At 35.3% G+C, this 21449-nt stretch overlaps 1 protein-coding gene across 2 annotated transcripts in view; it reads left to right on the top strand.

Annotated features, from left to right (window-relative positions):
• The window catches only part of LOC145986537 (sterol O-acyltransferase 1), a 45989-nt gene extending 24883 nt beyond the window's left edge, over positions 1-21106 (top strand). For both annotated transcript variants that reach the window (XM_083120660.1, XM_083120659.1), the window contains exons 6-11: positions 3184-3323; positions 7115-7284; positions 11338-11611; positions 12430-12664; positions 15349-15488; positions 18399-21106. In XM_083120660.1, the coding sequence (XP_082976786.1) occupies positions 3184-3323; positions 7115-7284; positions 11338-11611; positions 12430-12664; positions 15349-15488; positions 18399-18473 (1034 nt within the window). In that variant the 3' untranslated portion in view covers positions 18474-21106. The remainder of the gene's footprint in view (positions 1-3183; positions 3324-7114; positions 7285-11337; positions 11612-12429; positions 12665-15348; positions 15489-18398) is intronic.
• The last annotated feature ends 343 nt before the right edge of the window (positions 21107-21449 follow it).

Here is a 21449-nt window from a genome sequence, read left to right as displayed (position 1 = left end):
AATTCTAACGTACACTTGCACTGTTTTATGTAAACAATGTATCATACTGTAAACAGGCACCGAGCTGACTTTCCTGTTCTAGAGATTATCATATTGTTTTGCAAACATGGTGTGCGGAGCTGGAATAGATTGCTATTATTGGATGTCAATTTCATAATTCCTCCCATAAACTGAACAATTATATGTGAGAATTGAGAAGTAAAGTGAATAAACAAAGGAACAAAAATCTATTATCTCGAGGGGTCTTGTGTTCGATTCTTCTTTGAATCATATTGCACAGTGGTTTGAACCCAAATTTAAACCGTAGGTTCAATTCTGATTACCCTATTATAAGCATAAAGTGTACTTAGATCAAAAGTTAAAAAATATTCATGAGACTGTTAAACTTGGCGATAAAGGACAGAACATCGAGTCTTCAAAACTTTTAGGCATAATAATATATCCAAGAACCTGGCAGTTGGGATGGGCGATGAACCCTAGCAGCCTTCTTGTGGATCTGTGCCTGCCACAAAATCAGTAAATTATATACCAGGCATGTAACTCCCACTCTGATGGACACAAAATTAGAAGAATTTCGACCTGAACTAAAGGTTGACAGTGGATACCACAACTGGATCCCTCTGCTGCAGCATCTGGCACACCTAATGTCATGCTGCAAAACAATACAAGTTCCCAAGAGGGCTGTGGCCACAGAAATTAATAGATGTTCGAAAAATCAGTTTTGCGGCTAAGTAAGTATATTATTCCAGTTTATTATTTTCCTACTGCATTTTCAATACCTAAAACACAAATTACGTAGTATAATTTCCATAGAATAACTTACATGTATTGTATCATTAGACTATCCTAATTATATTTATGTAACTACATCAGTTTTTAAAAATATAGTTCATCAGTATAAAGTGTGGAAAACCAAACGGAAACAAATAAATTAGGTTGAATGGCTAAACACATGTGACTAAGCAGAGGAGAAGATTTAATTATACATTTACACTTTATACTGTTTATAATGTTGTAAGTTGCATCCAATTTTAAGTATATAATCTGGATTTAGAATACACCTAGTCAGTGATGTAATCTTCATTCTTAATATTTACTCGTAGCCACAACCTGAAATATGTGCCTGGATTGGTTACCATATTTTGAATTTGTGACAATTTCTCACCCCCCAAAAGTGTTCTTCACTTGTATCAAACACGACCATTAAGTATATTTTGCACTAAATTTGCATATCACCTTTTACTTCCAGTACATTTGTGGCTGTGAGTGTATCAAGAATGAAGAGCTACTCACCTTTTGTGGTTATTTGGGAGAAAAACATTAGGATCTGTTAGAACATGACACAATCCTAGTGATAAAGGTGAGTGGTAGTTATTTCAAGGTGTTATTTGTTACAATTTTTTTCCGAGTGGATATTGCTGTTCACTATTATGATACTTTTTCAAGATCTTGATTTAGTCTTTTTATGATATTACTAAAATGTGTTTCTATATGACGTGTTTTTTTTTAAGCATTCTTCATTATTAAATATTGAACCCTCGGATGACCATTTGATGAGTGTCAGTTTCCAGAAAGCCCCGCACTACATTGGCTAACTGGCTGAACTCCTGCATGATATAATTTATAGTTTTATTCTATTGATAAATTCTTACGGTTAAATGTTAGACATTATACAGAGTGGCCACCAAAAAAGGTGACCAAAAGTATTAAGCTGTCAGTTTTTCGATTACCTTTTTTCGGGACCATTCTGTACAATACCATAGTGTCTTGATAATCTTAATGTTCTATGTAATCAGAGGCAAAAAAAAATAACTGTTCTTGTGGTAAGTGCTGAGTTAAGTGTGTTTGTGGACAGAAAAGAAGAAACATCCTGAAGCAGAAGACACTTGACCGTTTCATTGAAGTTTAAGTTCAAATTGCTTAACTATTTTTTTCTGACATCATTGTCACTACTGCACTGAGCAATGTAAGTAAAATATTCATAATAATACTGTGTGTGTCCGATTTTGCACATACTAAAGTTGTAAAATTGTTTTTTATAATTGAAAGTGGTCTCGGTTCCATCCACCTTGAATGGTACTGTACTGTAATAAAATGTGAAGATAACTGATCATAATATATTTCTATTCTTATTCAAAATTGTCAAATGGTGTGAACTTTTTATTTGCAGATTTATCATATTTTTGTTTATATATTTTCTTATGTATTTTCACTGTTTCTGATGGGGAAGAATGGTGACTTTCAACATGATATTCTGTATGTTCTTCAATACATGCAAGAATGCTTCCTTTTCCTTATTTCATGTGTGTAGCTGCATGTGCTTTTCTTGTTTTAAGGTGAATGGAGGAAAGCATGAGGTAATTAAATGAGTAGGCACAAAACAGCTTCTCTGAAATGACTGCTAGAACTGGATGGGTCAAAGAATTACCAGAAGTTTTGTTCCTTCTTTTATTCTGAAGGTTGAGATGTGATATCACCAAAATTTGATTATGCTTTTTATCCTGATTTCAGTTCAGTCAAGAATGTAAACTTAATGGAGTTGTGCATTTTGCACAAGCATATCTTTTTTTATTGTAATCCAGGTGTTGGTTTAATATCTTAGCCATTGTGTGTGCATTTTATTTTAAACATGCTTCAGTAGGCTAAGTGCAATGAAGGTACTGATCAGTATAAAACGTGAGTGAGAAAATTTATTTAATGCCAATATTTTTCATGTAGTTAATAGTTGTGGTGTTGGTTTATATACGAGGGTTGTTCAAGAAATGCTTTCCACTTTATAAATTTCATTGCACCACAAAAAAAAAATACTTAATTTTCTCCACTTGGTAAAAGTGCATTTATGTGTAATGGGTCTCGATGTGCTGACCACATATTATTATCCAACACGAAATTGTTGCACAGACTTTGACCGACTCTCAACTGTTGCACTGCAAGTTTAGTATTTTAAGTTTTAGTATGAGTAAAGGGATTTTCATATATTCATCGATTGCACAATCAAGATCCAGCTCCCTACCACTTTTTTTCTCTGTCTCAACTTTACAAAGGGTTTTGAAGAAATTCAAAATCCTTTTGGAAATTAGATAACCCAGAAACAGATCTGGGTGCGGAAAAGGTACAAGCATCTCTTGAACAATCCTTGTGCCTCTGTCTCAGTATAGAAGTAAACAGCATGTTTATTTCCAGCAATGGCTCTAAAATTGTGGGATTACTTGTGGCTCGTGGTGCTTGTACTCTACCAGATAGTATTCATCTGTGTACCTGCAGATAAGCTTATGGCACACAAGATGGCACCAGCTTCTTCTGTAATAGTTCTTATGGAGCAGGTATCTTGTGCTTTATTTCTTCTTAATGCTATGCTTATTTGTTAATCTGTAATAACTTAGAGAATGCAATTCATATCAGAGATTAATTAATTATTTATGCATCTGCTTCTTGTTCATTAAAATAGAACTATTTTTGATAACATATACAGTGGAATCTCGATTTTACGTTTTTCAGGGAACCAAGCTGAAAAAACAACTTAAAATACGGAAAATTTAAACTCTAGGAAAATTTTATACTATTTTTCCACGGAACGAGCAAAGCTGAATGTGTGATGTGGGAAAATGTAAAATCCGGGAAGGCAAAATTGGGTTTCCATTGTAATTACTTTTCAATTAGGTTTTTTTGCATAATGTGAACATATATTGAAGGTTGATTGAAATGTAAGTTACACCTGTCACTATATGTTAGTGGAATTGGTCAGCAAATTACATCACTTTTCTGCTATTTTTGGTTAATTACCGTGATGAGGATGACTGATGATTAGGTGAAATTGATGAAGAGATACTCACAAAGAACACACGTGCCCAGGCAGAAACTCAAACACAGGACCTTGGGTGGTGAGATTGAAAGTGGACCACTTAAGGCTGTTTTTTCAATGTCTGGTATGAATAGGTAGAAATGCAATAAGGCACATGCAGTTGTTGAAAATCATTGTTTACATTGTAAATACAAAAACTAATGCACCTATATTATGTGTTGCTGCAAAGAAACCTGTAAGGGTAAAGGAATTACTACACATTTGGTTTTTTTCTAAAACAGATAGATTTCACAAAATGCAAAATATTATACATAGTCTGAAGATTTATGCTTTCTTACAAGACAAAGAAAACATCAAATATAAATAACTCCTACCTAGCTTTGTAATTACAAAAGATATTACTTAGGTGAAATTTAGAAAATTTCGCACTTCTGCATTGCACAATTTAATGGTTAAGTTAAATCTAATTAATTTCGAAGATCCACTGTCTTCATTCACAAAAGGGTACTGCGTTTGAAGCAGAGATGATACTGCGTCACTGCATTGTTTGTTCCTGGGCGGTGGTAGTACATACGTATACAGGAAACCAGTTTCGGGCACCCAATTCATCCATGCAAAATCCAATCAACCACCAAAATGGAAAGCTTGAGTATGGATGAACTTTTACAGAAGAGCCTTCACACGCAGCTGCACAGGACATGACCTGCATGATGAAACAGCATGCGTAACTGAAATAGGACTAAACAACGGTTACACCGAGTGCCAAATATCCATGTGGTGTGCAAAAACAGAAGCCCAGCTCAGACACCCAAGAAACAGAGATAACTCGAACCAAAATCCTAAACCCAAATGGATCGCTTTTCCATACCACCCCACCACATCTGGCAAATTTACCAAGGCCCTCAAACCTTTCAACATCCGCGTGGCACACAAACCCATATCCCAAATCGGAAGAGCGTTACCCAACTTCAAGAGATACGACCTACCCAAACTTGCATCCCCTGGTGTCTACAAGACCACATGCCAATGCCACAAACCTACATTGGCAGAACCATCTGCACTGTCCAAGAATGGATTAACGAACACGTAAAGGATGCCAAAAATGACAAACCAAAATCAGGCCTCTCTCAACACCTCCACTCCACTAACCACACCATCTCGACCATATCCATACTTCACCCAACTGGCTCTGTCAAAGAAACCCATGCTATCATCCAACAGACACCAGCACTGAACCTGGACAATGGACAGGCACACCCGACTTGGCACCCTGTCCTCAGAAAGATCTCCGACCTGAAAAAGAAAAGATGCGGTGCACATACTCTAACCCCTCGAGCCACGTGGGGAACAGGAACTGCACCATGCCGAGCAGCACAGCCCAACCCCCCAACCACCGGAAGTATACAACGCAAACTAGGATGTGCCCGCCAGCGCCGCTGAATGGGAGAATTTGCAACTACCACCGCAGTACCATCTCCGCTTCAAACGCCATACCCTTTTGTGAATGAAGACAGTGGATCTTCGAAATTAATAGGGTTTAACTTAACCATTATATTGTGCAACGCGGAAGTGTGAAATTTTCTAAATTTCACATAAGTAATTTTAAACAGCGTTTACCGTATCCATCATGAATACAAAAGATAATGTTAAAATTTTTCCCATATCTTTTGACTAAAAGTTTATACATGCTTTATGCATGTTTCTTACTCAGAAGTACATAACTTCATGGAGAAATTAAATATTTTCATTGAGTATTCATTCTTTGTAGGCAACTTCTATACAGTATCTCTATCCGAAGATGATATAAAAAGCAAGAATTGTAATACACATTTTTGGATCAAGCAAAAATGAAACATGGAATCAATGGCAAAATCATGGCAAATGAACGATAACAATTTATTTGAAAAAGGTGAGCAACAGGACTTGAACTCATGACATAAAATGGAACGTGCACTCCAAGCTACTGCCTTTATCCACTTTGAGTGCTTTCCTCATGATAGGACATATCTCCAGTACGAGTTCAGAAAGAAGTTTGGTGACTGTTATCCTTTGTTTTAACCTGTTACTATGCACAATCGGTTGACCTCTGCCAAGCGAAGCAAGTTTATTTTCCACAAATGTAACTATTGAATTATTTCTCATTCAGTCAGACAGAGAAATTGTCTGGTGGAGAATGAGCTTCTGATGAATCGGCCATGTTTCTGCACAATTACCAGCCACCTTGCTGACCTTCAGATAAAGTTAATTGCCACTCAAGCCACCCAGCCTCCTGTTGAGCAACCACACATGGAAAAACTTAAAATTGTAGTAACCTCTAGTCATTTGCCAACCTGGACTTTATTCGCACATTGAAAAACCAGATTTAATGTGCTCATTTACTGAGCTGGTATGTGGTGAATGGAGTTCACATCCATGGTTTCCTGGTGAGGCCCTATGTAGTCATAGTTGTAACAGCTGACACGTGTGCAGAAATGCTACTTCAAGCAGGTAAGAGAAACTGTAAAACAGGCTATATCGATTTTTTTATCGATCATCATCATTGTGATAGCGAAAAGTGACAGAAAAAACATTGCTAAATAACAAAAATCCAATCAAATTATTGTGAAATAATGTGTGTGCACCAAACATCCAGCTATTGTGCCAGTAGTTTGAATGCAGTAGCACAGACTTGGCAGATGTGGATTGCCAAGGATGGCAATTCATACCAACCACAATAATTGCAGTGTGACTGGCACAGGAAATGCAAAGAAGTGGGAATCTTAACAAGCAGTGCTAATGCCATCATCACTGACCATCTTTGCTATTGCAAATTGAGTTCATAATTCAATTTGTTCATCTGTCTCCTCATATTCTAGGAGCAGATTTCAACCATTAGGGAATTGAAACTAAGGGACTGTGGAAAAATAGTCCAGGGTATCTTTGTTCTCTTGTATCAGGATGCATACCTCAATATGTTTATTCATGGTTTCTATCATCTTGTAATCAAGGTGTTCTATGTTTGATACTAGAAGAGGCACACAGTAGGTTAGATCCAACTTTAAACTGTAGGTCCAGTACCACTTAACCTACTTAAAACAAAACCCACTCAAACATTTCTTGGCTTACAATAGTAGTGTCTTACTTAATGTTTGGATCTCATATCTCTCTCTCTCTCTCTCTCTGTGTGTGTGTGTGTGTGATCATGCAGAGAGAGAGAGAGAGAGAGAGAGAGGAATTTTTACCATAATATTTGCTGATATAGTAGCATGTAACTCATTAAGTTTGTCAGGTTTCATAAATTATATGACATTGTATTGTTTCATTTAATCATAGTTACGCATGATGATGAAATCCCATGCATTTATACGAAGCAACGTTCCCAGAGTTCTGCGTCACAAACTGCATCAATCGGGTGATAAGGAATACATAATGTATCCAGGATTCTCTCAGTATCTATATTTCCTCTTCGCACCAACTCTAGTCTATAGGGATAGTTATCCCAGGTCAGTATTCTTTTTTTGTCACTTGTCAGGTAGATTGTAATGAATGTATTTACATGTTTTTGTGCATGTATTTACATGCTTGTATTTACATGCTTGTTCACCCATGTGGAGTAATGGTTGGTAAGAAGTGTATTTCATTTTTTGATACCTGAAATAACAAATGGAATGCAAAGAATATTGCTCGAAGGTGAATCAGTCAGTAGCAAACTTTTACATTGTTGGTGTGACATTGTGCATATATGTATTTGTGATTGGTTTGTCTGCATATCACATGCAACATAATGTGATGTGTCACTTCAGTGTAAAATTTGCCTTCCTCTCTAATACAGGGTGTCCCATAATGATGGGACACATTTTAAATACAAATATCTGGAATAATAAGATTTACTGCAAACTGTGGTTAATACATACATGAAATACAGGAGTTTTGCACACTACATTAAGTTTTGAAAATTACGTCCTTCAGGTAGCTACCATTAAAACGAGAACATTCTTGGGCTCTGTCTTCAATTGCCAGCATGGTGCGGTGGAGCATGTCCTTGAGGACATGCCCTTGAGGGTGAGAACCTACCTACCGACTTCCAGCCAAACTCCCCAAATGCCTTAGCAGAGGTCGGCGATCATCCAATTAGTTACGGGGTGACGTGTGGTCCTCATGAGAAACCCCCAGTTGTTGTAGGTCTCCATGACCAGGTTACGCTACTCATTCATAGCTCCCCAATTTCCTCACAATGGTAGGTGGTCACTGGTCCCATACCAGGGCGTCTACTCACCGGGAATTATGCATTGGATTTTTCTCCATAAAAAAAAAATTGTTGAAGGATTTGAAAAATTGCAACTTTTTAAATTCCCAATTCCATTGAATTTATACACATTTATTAATGCCCTGAGGCATGTTTTCAGATTTTAGCTTTATTTTTATCGAGGAAGGAAAAGGAAATGGCTCTGTGGAAAATAAAAGAGTTTGCTCAGTCTGTTTGCTTTGTTAGTGTCCTTTGCAGAACAATCTACAATTGTATCTGACAGATGGAAAATTATTTGAAAGATAAAATATCTTGAAGTTGATTAGGCAAATTTGAAATTCTTATACAATTAACAATTTTTCATAATTATTATATCCCGTAACATTTGTGACTTGTGTTTATAGATGCATTTCTAATTTGAGTATGTGAAATGGTAAATGTAAACTCCACAACTTAAATTTTTAATTTTGATTTGATTTGCTTTATTTTACTTCGTCTTTTGTGCCAATTTAAGCTAATTTGCGAAGTTAGGGATGAGTGATGATATGATGAAATTGATGAATGGGGGTGTAAGGGGTACCTTCCACCTAGGTGCCCAAAAGTCAACCTCACTTCCACGTAGTGCACCCTGGACCAAAGACCATAGCCTAAGTGCTGACGCTCCCAAAATTTTAAATTAAAAAAAACAAAAACTAAATTGATGAATGGACACTCACAAACATCCATGCCAAGGCCAGGATTCAAACCTGGGACCCCTGGCATTGTAGCGTGATGTGCTAACCACTCCACACGGGGATCAGCATGCAACTTAACTGTTCAATTGAATTAGAATTTTTGGATATCCTGTATCCTGTTAGCGAATAGGTGTTCTTAACTAATTTAGGCATGCTGATGTCTGATTTGCTACTAATTTTTCTCCATCATTTACCATTTTCGAGATGCACGTGAAGTCATATTTAGTATAATATGGGTAATGTATGCACAGCTGAATTCCACTTTTCTTGTAATCTGGCAACACTGCAAACTGTTTGCGTGCCAAATTATCATGTATACCTTCAGTCGTGTCTTATGTGTTAGTATGTGAGGTTTAATGTAACCCTGTTTGCGACAATAAAGGATATTATTATGTTTCATATAAATAATCATGCAGCCTTTGATTTGTACAGTGACACAGTGGACTGTGCTGTTATAAACTACGTTGACTAAAATAACTCCTTAGCAGTGTATATCACCCTAACACCTTCTGATACATTTCTGCCCAATGCACTCCAAAATTGCAATGTAAAAACATCACAGATTGTGTAAAGATAGTGTACCGACTACTTTGGTTGTCGTTGGGAGATCAAGACTGCCCATGTGCCTCACAGTCACATGGTACATGTCATAGTTGTGCTCGAACACTAAGAGAATGGTTGAAGGGAATTCATTCAATGCCTTTTGATGTATCTATGATATTGCCTGAACCAATGGATCACGTGACATTCTAATTTTTGTCGCACTGTAATGCGTAGCTATTTCTCGAAGAATAAAAGCATGTGTATATGCCGATGTGCTCTTCGCATTGAAGTCGGTACCACATAGTGAGGGATTCCTAATTCCTAAATCGCTATCCACCACACTGGAATTGAACATTTCTCATGACCAGGAAGGTTCTTTCAAATAGAAAAGATAGTGTTAGATAGAAAAAGATACGTAGGTTACTTTCTTGCACGATAAATTTCAAATCTTTTATTTCATCTGGAAATTAATGGAATAGCATCGCCAGATGTCGGCGCAGCTGGTGCTTGATTCTGACACGACCAATGTTGCCAGTACATTTCTTAAATTAAAAAAAACAATTTTTTTATGAATATGACAATTTCATAATTAACCCCGTAAATCGTGTGTAATACACAGAATTACTCCCACATCCCCTAATGTGCCTTCATTGCACAGTACTACATGCACGGGGAAGTTTACCTTTTTTTCACTTTCTATGCATAGAATGCATAAAAATGTATCGTTCTTATATCAATTCGATAAATACCCATTGAGACCATCGACACGCATAAAAAATATTGCAAACGACTCTATATCTGTCTTTTATACATGTTTTTCTTTCCTTCGTACAATATATTTTTTACACCTTACAAGCTTTTATTCCATACTGAACGTTCATGCAGATAATTATTTCCATATTTAATGTTTATAGAATATCAATATAGATAAAGTTAATAACAAATACAAGGTTCATGACTTGTCATTTTTTTGTACAGAAGTTAAGGACGTTCAGTCTCTGTTCAGTGTATTTTGGGACACCCTGTATATCTTGGAAATGTGATGTGATAGACAAATTTTGAGACTTTCTCTGAATTTCTCGAACCGAAATTAGTAAAGAACACGTTATTTCATCCAGGATACAGAAAAAAAGTTGAAATTTGTTCCCTAGTGTTATTAATGTATTTGTGTGTGTGTGAGTGGTGAGAGGCAGTAATACCTAAGTTTGAAATAGAGAAAACACCTGCTTGTACCATTGGATTTTTGGAAAGTTCGCCTTGAAAACCAGGAATTATACTTGAATTTTATCATGGTCCTGCATACGCTGGCCAAAATCTCAGGAGAAAAGTTGCTACTCTTCCATGCAGGAGACTTGAACCAGCACACATCCCGTAGTCAGACCTTCACAGCCACAATGCAAGACTTCAGAAAAGTTTAACTATTAATTATATTTCTCTTGTGATAAAACCTTGCTGTGAGAAATTTTCAACAAATCTTAATTTTCAGGGCTTCCATGTAGCCACATGGTTAGTGCTCTCACCTTTGGGATGAGCTGTCCCAGGTTCGATTCCCAGCGGGAGTTAAAAAAAATTAGGTGTTGACCCAGCATTGTAAGGACAAATTGGGAGTTGCTTGGAAACAATGAGCAGGCTCCTGTCTCAAAAGCTGGAAAACAGCTGTGAATGCGCTGACCACACGTCACCCACCAAAAGCTGCTTGTTAGCCCTTTGCTCTCAAAGGGTTGTTGCACCACCAAGTTTAGTTTCATTTTGATAGGTCAATACACTGACCATTCTTTATCCAATGAAAAGCTTCTTTTCAAGCCTGAACTTTCAGAGGGATGTTTAGGCATGAATTTTGGGTTTTAATTTTAATTTTGTTTTGAGTTTATTAAAACGTCTTTTAAAAAATCGATAGAATTTATTACTACTTCATCAATACATATGTTTGTTGACAGGAAAGCAATTTGTATGCAGAAATATTTATTGTACAGCAACATACACATTGTATCAAACAAATTTACTTTCTTATGGCTATATTTATTATTTTTCAGAACAAAAGAAGTAAGATGGAAAGTTGTGGCCTGGAATTTACTGGAAGTCATTGGTGTCATATTTTACACTCATTTCATATTTGTTCGCTTTCTGGTACCAGTATTTCGACAGTTTGGTCAAAAACCAATGACACCTAAGGTGCTTGTGCTGTCTGTCTTTGGCTGCATGCTGCCTGGTGCATTAGCCATGTTATGTGGATTCTACTGTTTGTTGCATTCGTGGATGAATGCTTTTGCTGAGATGCTCCAATTTGCTGATCGTCTCTTTTACAAGGTAAGTTAAGTTCACATTTTACCCACAATTTAACACAAAGCATAAATAATATACATATCAATGTTTAGGAGACACGATCTGGAGCAGTCTTCTCTCTTCATTTTTTTTATCCCCACTGCATACCACAACTGAGAATAGGTTTTGTTAATTGTTTTGTTTGCATTTTGTGTTCAGTTATTTAACATCTCTTGGATATGAGAACAAACATCCATGGTCTAGCTTGAATTTGAAGCCAGTACCTTCAAAGGTTAGATAAATGAGAACTTATAAACAAAATTAGCTTGAACTATTTTGTGGTTAGCCTTTGACATAGTAGCTTTCATTCTATAGTTGATTATGCAAAAATATGTAGTGCATTTTAATATTTAATGTTAACTATGCCAACATAATTAATTTAAAGAACAATTTCCTAGTTTATTAGTATTTTTACTGAATGTTCGTGCAGACTGTCAGTGATAGTAGGCTTCTGCAATCATAAAACTGTTGCATAACTAGATTTTTTTCTGTAGCTAAATTTATTATCTTTAAATGTTTCTAAAATGCCATCAAATTAAATAAAAATTACTTTTTTTTTTTGGAGGGAGATAATGAACTTTAGTCCTTGATACCTCTAAAATTGTAGCAGTGTGTCGTAGTATTTAATATTTATCTTATCTTTAAATGGTTAGCTACACTATATTATCCAGTCTGATTCTGTGCCACTTATTAAGATTCTGTCCCAGTACACCTTGTGTGCATATCATGTTGAAGTTAAAATAAATGTTACTCTTGTTGTTACCTTCTTCAAGTTTTATTCATTCAGCTATATTTTCTTCCAGGATTGGTGGAACTCTTCAACCTTTTCAAATTATTACCGCACGTGGAATGTTGTTGTTCACGATTGGCTGTATACATATGTTTACAAGGATGTGTGTGAACATGTTCTACCGAATAGCAGAGTAGTAGCACAGCTTATAACTTTCACAATTTCAGCCATTTTTCATGAATATGTTTTGACTTTTACATTTCATTTCTTTTACCCTGTGTTGTTACTAGAATTTATGGGAGCTGGAGGTAAGAGCCCTACTATAATCTTGCATGTTGTAACTCATTAATCTGTACTTTATCCATATTAGCTCATAAACCATTCAAGAATAAAGTTAAACATCAGCATTAGAGACCAGATTTTAAAGGGGAAAATGTTACTCTAAGAAAATAGTGCCAAAAAAAGAGAGATGAAGGACTATAGTTTAATTTTACACTTTACTAAAAATATTATTTTAAATGAAAGCACAATATGTACCATTCATATGTAAAAAGGGATATATTAAATTTCATATGAAGTAAAGTAAAATATGAAAGAAATTTAATGTATCCCTTTTTATATATAAATGGTATATACTGTTTGACCAGCGATCTGAGAGCTCCAGTTGGCAAAGTGCCAAGAAAAAGGGGAAGTTGGCGATAGGAAGGCAGGCGCGAGAACGCCGCTCGCGGTTGCACGTTGAACAGTGTTACCAATCTGCGAGGATGCTTATCCACCAGAACATAAGTAACGAAAACCGAGGGACATGCACAACCATGCCGTTTGTCAATTTTAGGTTCACTGTTGGTATTGAAGAGTTGAATCTCGATTAGTGTTATTGTGCTATGCTATTTTTTTATATATAATATAAAGACCTTGGGAGTAAAACGTGGCAGTGAATGAATGGATGTCTAAACACTGCATGCAAAAGTGACAACATCGCTTTACGAAAAAAACAGGTGGTGGCTATGGACGTCTGCAGGATTTTTTCCAGGGAGGGGCAAAGAAGGTTTTTTTTTCCAGGGGGGGCAAACAAGGCACATTTTCTCCAAAAATAGTGCTGTCCCCTAAAAACACATTGCTTAAATTTGAATTTATGGTGATCATGCAATAAGTAACACATATTATTGTGGCTAAAATGAAATTATATGTGCGAAATACATAAGTTTTGGATGACTTTCATTTTTCAGGGGGGGCGTCCGGAAGGGGGGGCAAGGGGGGGCGTCCCCCCTTGCCCCCCCCCTTCCGGACGCCCATAGTGGTGGCTCGAAACCAGATACGGGGCCAGTCGGCTTCCTCTGGGGTTGGGTCAAAGATGCCGAACTGGCGCTACGTTCAAGACTTCAGCTTTTGCAAAGACGCCTCTCCACGGCCAGAGCACTTCCAATATCTTGTGTCAATCTTCTCCGGTTGGCAACATTGCTCTCTTTCCCCACGTGACACTCGCGTTGCTCGCATTTCAGAGAAGCGATTCCGCAAACTCCCCCAATTTACGACTGGACTCTTCTACTTCGGGCATGCGCAGAAAACTCGAGAGCTCTCGGATCGCTGGTCAGACAGTATTGCGCTTTCATTTAAAATAATATTTTTTGTGGAGTTCAAAATGAACTATTGCCCTTTTTCATTTTTTTTATGGTAAAGTACAGCGAATAATCTTACCATCCATTTCGATGAAATCTTCAATGAAACAACTTACCACATTCCATACCTTGCTGCCATTTTTACCTGGCTTCGCCATTTTACTGACACTCAATACTGTCGTCATTGTCACACAGTAAAGTTAAAACTATTCTAAATCTAGCAGATAAGTACACTTTCAAATCAACAGGCGTGCTCTTACAAAGCGTTTGTTACTGGTTAAGCCCAGATCACATTGTTGCAACAATCGCTGCAACATGCTCCCAACACTCATGGAAAGACAGTAAGGTAGAAGGCGCTTGTTCTTTCTTTCCTCTAAGCTACACCAAATAAGTCAACAGTTGAACGTTTTGTTTAGGGAAAATACTGTCCTACAAAATATTTGATAATATTTTGTCAATAAGGAGACCAAGGAAGATGTTTTTTAAAAAGGGGAAAAGGAATGTAGGCTGAGAAACTAGTCAATAAAGGGACCAGAAAGGAAAATGTGTTATAAAAGGGAATGTGGGCGGAAAGAGGAAAAAAAGGGAAATCAAAACCATGTAATCTTGTTGGTGGAAGATAATTATCAACACTGTTGTTACTTATTCCATGATTACTTAAGGTGATGATTCATTCTGATTCATTATGTAATATTTGCCATTTTATTTAAGACTTTTGTCTTAAATACTAAACATCGGTTTAGTATGATAAGACAAGTGACAAGACAAGTGGGAATCAAATGCAATTGTTCTGAGAGAATCACGCAACATTAATTAGAACCAGTAAAAATTAATGTGCGATATTCATACATATGTTTTTTATCATTGGATAGGGAAAATCTGCACATATGACATACTATTTTATTTCCCCAGCAGAATCAATTATTATATTAATTAATTTTATATTAATATCTGTAAAAAAAATATTTCTTATTCTTCAGTAAAACTTATCTGGCTCAGACTTGTCACTGAAGCTCCCAGGTTGAAGTCCTGGCCTGGACATGGTGTTATTTGTGAGTGTCCCTTTTTATCTAATCTCACCTATCTTCATTATGATTAACCAATGGCAGGAAAGATTCACCCATGCCGAGTCCAGAACTTGAACGTTGCACCTTTGATGGCAAGATCGTGAGTTGACTACTGCACATGCTCTGTCACTGCGGCTAACCAGTTCCCTATAGCTAGGTACAGCATATCTCAAAGTACAAATGTTTGTATTGAGTTCTGAGTTGTGAGAAACTTATAATTCACCATGTATTAAGTTCTTGTGTTACAGAAAATACTTCATTTTTCTTGCCTTAGTTTTTCGGTTAAAATACTTTGTTCTTTTACAGTGGGCGTTATGTTCATAGCAAATAAAAAAGGAGTTGGAGGGAATGTGCTAATGTGGCTGTCATTGTGTATTGGCACTGGCCTGCTTATGAGTTTATACAGCATGGAATTCTATGCACGCATTAACTGTCCTCCTAGTTATGTAAGTATATATGCTTATTATTATTAGTAATGTTGTATTTTGACTTAAATATATTTAATGAATATGGGACAAGCTGCTAAGTATTCTCTCAGTATCGACTAATGTTGGTGCGACTTGGTGAATCTCCCACTTCTAGCGTTGGCACTATTTCCTTTGAAGAAAACTGCTACTAGTCAGATCGGAATTGGCCTGGCAACTGGCCTGTCGACACAGGCCAACGACATGGACCCACTTCATGAAGGATGCAGTAAACGTGGTTTAAAATTACTTACGTGACATTTTCTAAATTTCACGTAATTAATGTACCCACTTGCTCAGCTTTGTCTTTTGGCCTTGCCAACTGGCATAGTGTGGACTTGGCTTTATTTTGTCACAATTGTTTACAGGATGGTATCTAGTAGTCACAGTAAGTCATGTAATAGCTTCAGATCTATTTTTTTTCCATTTATCAAAGCTAGGAGCTGCTGCTTTATAACCAAAACTGAACTTGGCTTGCATAAGGCAAAGTGTAACACTTTGACACTACTGATAAGTTTGGATTGAATGGCTTTTTCACGCCGTTCTTCTACAGGATGGCAACTTAACGGGAATTCCTTGAATTATGGGAATTACACGTGAATTTTTCATTGAATTCCATTGAATTTATACATATTTATAAATGCCCTGAGGCAAGTTTTTCAGTTTAGCATGTTTTTTTTTATCGAGGAAGGAAGAGAAAGCTACGTGGAAAATAAAACAGAATTCTCTCAATCCGTTTACTTAGATTGTTCTGCAAAGGACACTAACAATCTGAAAGATGGAAGATTGTTGCAAAATAAGATATCTTGAAGTTGATTAGTTAAATTTGAGTTTGAAATTCTCATACAATTAACAATGTTTCATAGATTAGTATATCCCATAACACGTGTGACTTATGTTTGTAGATGTAATTTTGAGTCTGAGTATGTGAAAAGACAAATGTAAACTCCAAACCTCAAATTATTTTTTTTAAATGTATATATGGTTTTATTGAATTGAATTAGAATTTTTGAATGCATTGAAATCGCACAGACCCTTTATATTGTTAAGATATTTGTGTGTGTACGCGCGTGTGTGTGCTGTGTGGGGAGAGGTGTTAATACATAGGGTTGAAATATAAAAGACATCTGCTTGTACCCTTGAAAATAGGGAATTATACATTAATTTTGTTGTGGTCCTAGACCACTTTGTTCCAGCTTGTGACATACCTTTAAGCCACTCGGAAATTACCTTGCAGCAAGCAAGAGGACTCAGCTAGGTTATTCTGAGCCTTCTCAAGGTGTGGAAATAACTGGAAGATGTAATTAAATATTAACTACAGGTTTATCCCCATAGACACATTTACAGACAATACACAAGTTTATATTCTTTCCTTAGTTTAGTCACCTAAAATTGAAAGAGATGGAAAGAACCATTCTTATATCATTCACATAAATCATAATCACAAGAATGCCATTACGATCACAATTACCACATACCTTTAACACAAAACAGGAAAATTTAGATTAAAATTCACTCGTGAAAAACAAAAAAATGCAAAATTATGGTCTCCCCTTCATGTGTCGATGTTGTTCACAGTTCTTCTTTTTTTAGCAAGGTTGTTGGGTAGGCATTTACAGGCTGGTCTATACTGTACTTGTGTTGCTGCAAGTTAGAAATGTGATATCACATGCATATAACGAGCACATGCGCTAAACTTGTTTAATTGATGTATCTTCCATCTAAATAATGCTATGTGTGACAGAATGATGAGTTAAGGAGGTAATGAACGGTGAACTAAAATAACATAACATGTGTATGAATCCTTAAACTTTATTAATGCTTAGGGCAATACAATCTTTGTTAAAGGTTTGTATTATTAGTTCGAGACATTGTCCTCAAAGGTGAGGGGTAATTGATGACTTTCTGTTAGCTTTTAGATGTTCTCCTGCTTTATCCGTCCATGCATTCTATTAGTGCAAATCATCATGTCCATACATTGTTCATGTGTTCTGTAAGATGCAAGGAACTATTTGTAAATATTTAGCGTAAAATGTTAATACAAATTCATTTTTTATTGTTACAATATGTACTATACAGTTTTTAATCTTAAATCTTTCTTCTTTTCTGAGCACTGTACCTGAGACTGAATCCAATTATTTCATCAGGTACCTTTCCTTAACCTGTTTGCACAAAAACAATCTCACAGAAGTTAGGGTTACTTGTATAATCATTCCACATCTAACCTTTTCCGTGTTACAGAGGAATAACATTTGATCTCAATTTGTACTTAGAACATTATGCATTTATAGTGGGAGAGATAAAACTACAGTAAAGAGATCCATGATGTCAACGTTAGAAATACTACAGTCCATATACCAATAGAAAAGGATGGATATGTGTATCTCTTGCATCAAAAGACTTTCTGAAACATTTACAAAGACATTAGAAAGTTAGACTATGAAGTGGATATAACCTGGGATCCATTATAAAAAAAATAGGAATTTGAAGCTTACCATGTAATTGTAAAAGGATGTACATTGGCTAAGACAGAATTCAAGACAATTGATCCTAAAAGAAGAAATGAATTGGCCATGCTTTACACACAATCAAAAGTAAATATCTGATCTCTTATAAACTCTTCCATAAACATTCTATTAAATGTTACTTCCATGAAGTGGGAACCATTGAAGCATATTTGGATACCACATGAACTTTTAACTCCTCGTAAACTCCACGATCCATTAATGGCAGCATTGACAAAACCATTGAAGAGTACCAGACTTCCTTCTCCTTCTCCTGAGGTTACCTTATTTTTACCTGATGTAAACAAGGTAATCAAGTTCCTGCATGTGTTCTGTTTATTTTTTTTGAAAAATGAAATTTACTAATAATTATCACTGTTTACCATAGGAATCCATATTGGACTTTTTTGTGCCTCGATCTTGGACTTGTAATGCAATTCAAGCTGAAGGAGTTCATGAGTGAAAGGATGCAAGGATCAGCACAAGTCAGAGCAATAATTTGTGAAGAGAAAATGAATAATTTGTAGTGCGCTCATGTTTTCTAGTTGAGAATGTTCACGTTTGAGCGCTGTGTTTTGCAGAACACTGTGTTTGATTCTTAGAATGAAAATGCCAAAGACAATCTGAGTGGAAAATGTACAATAATGTTTTATTGTTATTTTGCTCAAGTTCATTTCAATCATTACCTATGCATTGTGCCAAAGTTTGTTATGTTATATTCAGTTATAAGAAATTGAGATTGTAATGTATATATGTTTTTATTCATAACTGTTAGAAAATAATTGGAATTGTAATTTATGTGGAAATTTTACATCACAGGATTGTTAAGTGAAATATCTGCATTTGAACTGTGGTTAATATGAACAAAACATCAGTGCAATAAATGGGGGTCATACTTGCTGCAGTTTCCAGAGTTAAGATTTTTAAACATTATTTTTATTTTGTAAATAAGATTCCAGATTTGTATAGTTAATTTACAGTTTGTTGTAGCTGTGGGCCATTCTTGTTTTTTCTAAACTCTTTATTATGCAATTTTGTTTTGATTTGTTTATTTTGGTCTGTACCGTTGTTTTGAATTGCCGTACATTGCATTTAATTGCATTTAATATTACTATCCACATTTTAAAAATGTCTGTGTAAATAATTATTTCTTGCTAATTTTGTGTGATAATATTTTTATTCAGTTTTTCTTCATATCTGAAATCTTGTTAACTAATAGATTGAAATTAAAGCAGCATTTATTTATTACCTTTTAGCCACAGCAACTTGAATAGTTAATTTATCCTTCAATGTAAAGCATATTAAGAAATATTTAGTGCTGGTGATTGTTCACAACCCACCCTGATGACATTTTATTTTTTCATATGTATGTGCCATTTTTATCTTTCAAGTTCATTAGAGTTTGTATACTGTGTTGTCTTAAGTCACTGGTATGTAAAATATATATTTTTTCACATGGTACTTCCTTAGACTAGAATAAATGAAACGAACAAACTGGATAGGCTGTTAATATACTTTTGCTATAGATCTCAATTATATTTAATTGTTGACATGTACAGCTGTATACTCATGTCTCCTTTGAGACCTGAGTGGATTCTGGATTCTCCTTTCATCTGATTATATGTCTATTGCAAATGCAACTGCAATGATTTACTGTTAAAATAGCAAAATTAGTTGTTCTTATTAAGAAAAACATAGTAGGATTTGCCTCTTTTTCCTTCAGTCTGTTTGCACGAAACAAGATTTTTTCGTGAAACTTATATTAATCCTAAAATATGTTAAATAAGTTGTAAAATATTTTTGAACTTAATACGCACACACTTTTCGTCACTTACTCTTCAAGGTATGAAAGTATTGGTACTTTTATAGCTTTGATGAACTTAACAAGTAAGTTTCATTCATTCATTAATTTCATTGAACATTCACATATTAAACTAGAGTATATTGCAATATGTTAATAATTTTGAGTGCATTTTTAAAATGTTGGAAGTGGACATCACTTCACTTAATAATTTATAAACCATAATGTAGATGGTTATATTTATGTAAACTAGTCGATAAAAAGAAGAGACTTTTGCCATTCCAAACTCCAATTATGGTAGTCACGTTCCAAGTAGTGTAGACATTAATATTGTAATCGATGTATGTATCACAAAGCATAAATTGAGCACTCTGGTAAACATTTATTTCAATATAATGTGCAATATTTTGGTCTTCCAAGATGAAACCTTTAATTGCAAGGTTTAAGTGAAAATGGTAGCCATAAGAATGAATCATTTTCATAATAATTGGCAATGAAATTAGTAATATATTAGTGCTAAATTTGAAGAACAATTAAATTCATCCACCTTTGAACATAATCTGTAAAACTTGTTATTTGGCTAAGATGAATAGCATCTGCGTTAAATGTTTTGGATTGACTATAAAATTATTGATCTAAACTTATGATCAGAAGATCTTATATTTTATAAGGGCAAACAATCCAGGGATTGTGTAAAAATGTGCATTGCGTGCCCTGTAGTCTTTAGACCATGTTAGTTGCAGATTCTTAGATAAATGATTTATGATTATGGTATTTTAAAAACAAATTTCAGTATTTGTAATCTTAGCATGATTATAAATGTGTTTGTTTGCAGAGCATAACTTCATGCTCAAATATTAATATAAGGAATAATTAAAAAATAAAATTGCCACCATAATGTAACCGTATGCTCCAGTGTAACAAAGCTCCATGGAAGAAAATGTTTGTAATGGCATGGGTCTTTCAGTTTCCGTAAGGAACTGAGAGATTTGAACTTTTTCCTGAATTTCTGTGCAATTTCATAACCTTCATATGATTACATAAACCAGAGGGCTTAATTTATGATTTCATATAGACTATGAGAGAGATTTTGTATAACAAAACAAATTCTAGCAGTCAAATCATTTATTTTTGGAAGTATTTGTTAGACCGTTAAACTATATTTATGTATACATTGCAAGTTGTGTAAAGTACTGTCATCAATTTATTTTGTAGTAGTCAGTGTTCCAGAGTACCAAGGAAAATATATTGCTCAGGTGCTAGATTTTGTTCCTGTCACGTTAAATCAAAAATAAATATTAGAGATTGTTATTTTTGTATTTTTGATCCTGTACCTTGAATCTGATCACCAGGAAGTTTTTGTGATGTGTAAAAATGCGAAAAATTCTTGTAATTTTAGGCTCCTGTAAATAATGGCATTCGCAGTGATGATGTATGCACAAATTTGATTTACTAAGTGGACATCTTTTTGTGAAATATTACTGAACCCCCCCTCCCACTCCAGGGTTGTGCAAGTAAATTATGCAATAGGTATTTTATGTAAATGATGCATAATATACTAGTAAATTACCTGGCATAGGAAACGTTTTGTGTGAAAACTAGTTTCCTTAATTCATTCCAAAAAAAATAATTGTCAAA

Source organism: Lepisma saccharinum, chromosome 4 (genome assembly GCF_977018435.1).
Source record: "Lepisma saccharinum chromosome 4, izLepSacc3.1, whole genome shotgun sequence".
Lineage (NCBI taxonomy): Eukaryota > Metazoa > Arthropoda > Insecta > Zygentoma > Lepismatidae > Lepisma > Lepisma saccharinum.
Note: the sequence above shows the minus strand (reverse complement) of the source record. Positions and strands in the feature narration are given on the sequence as shown.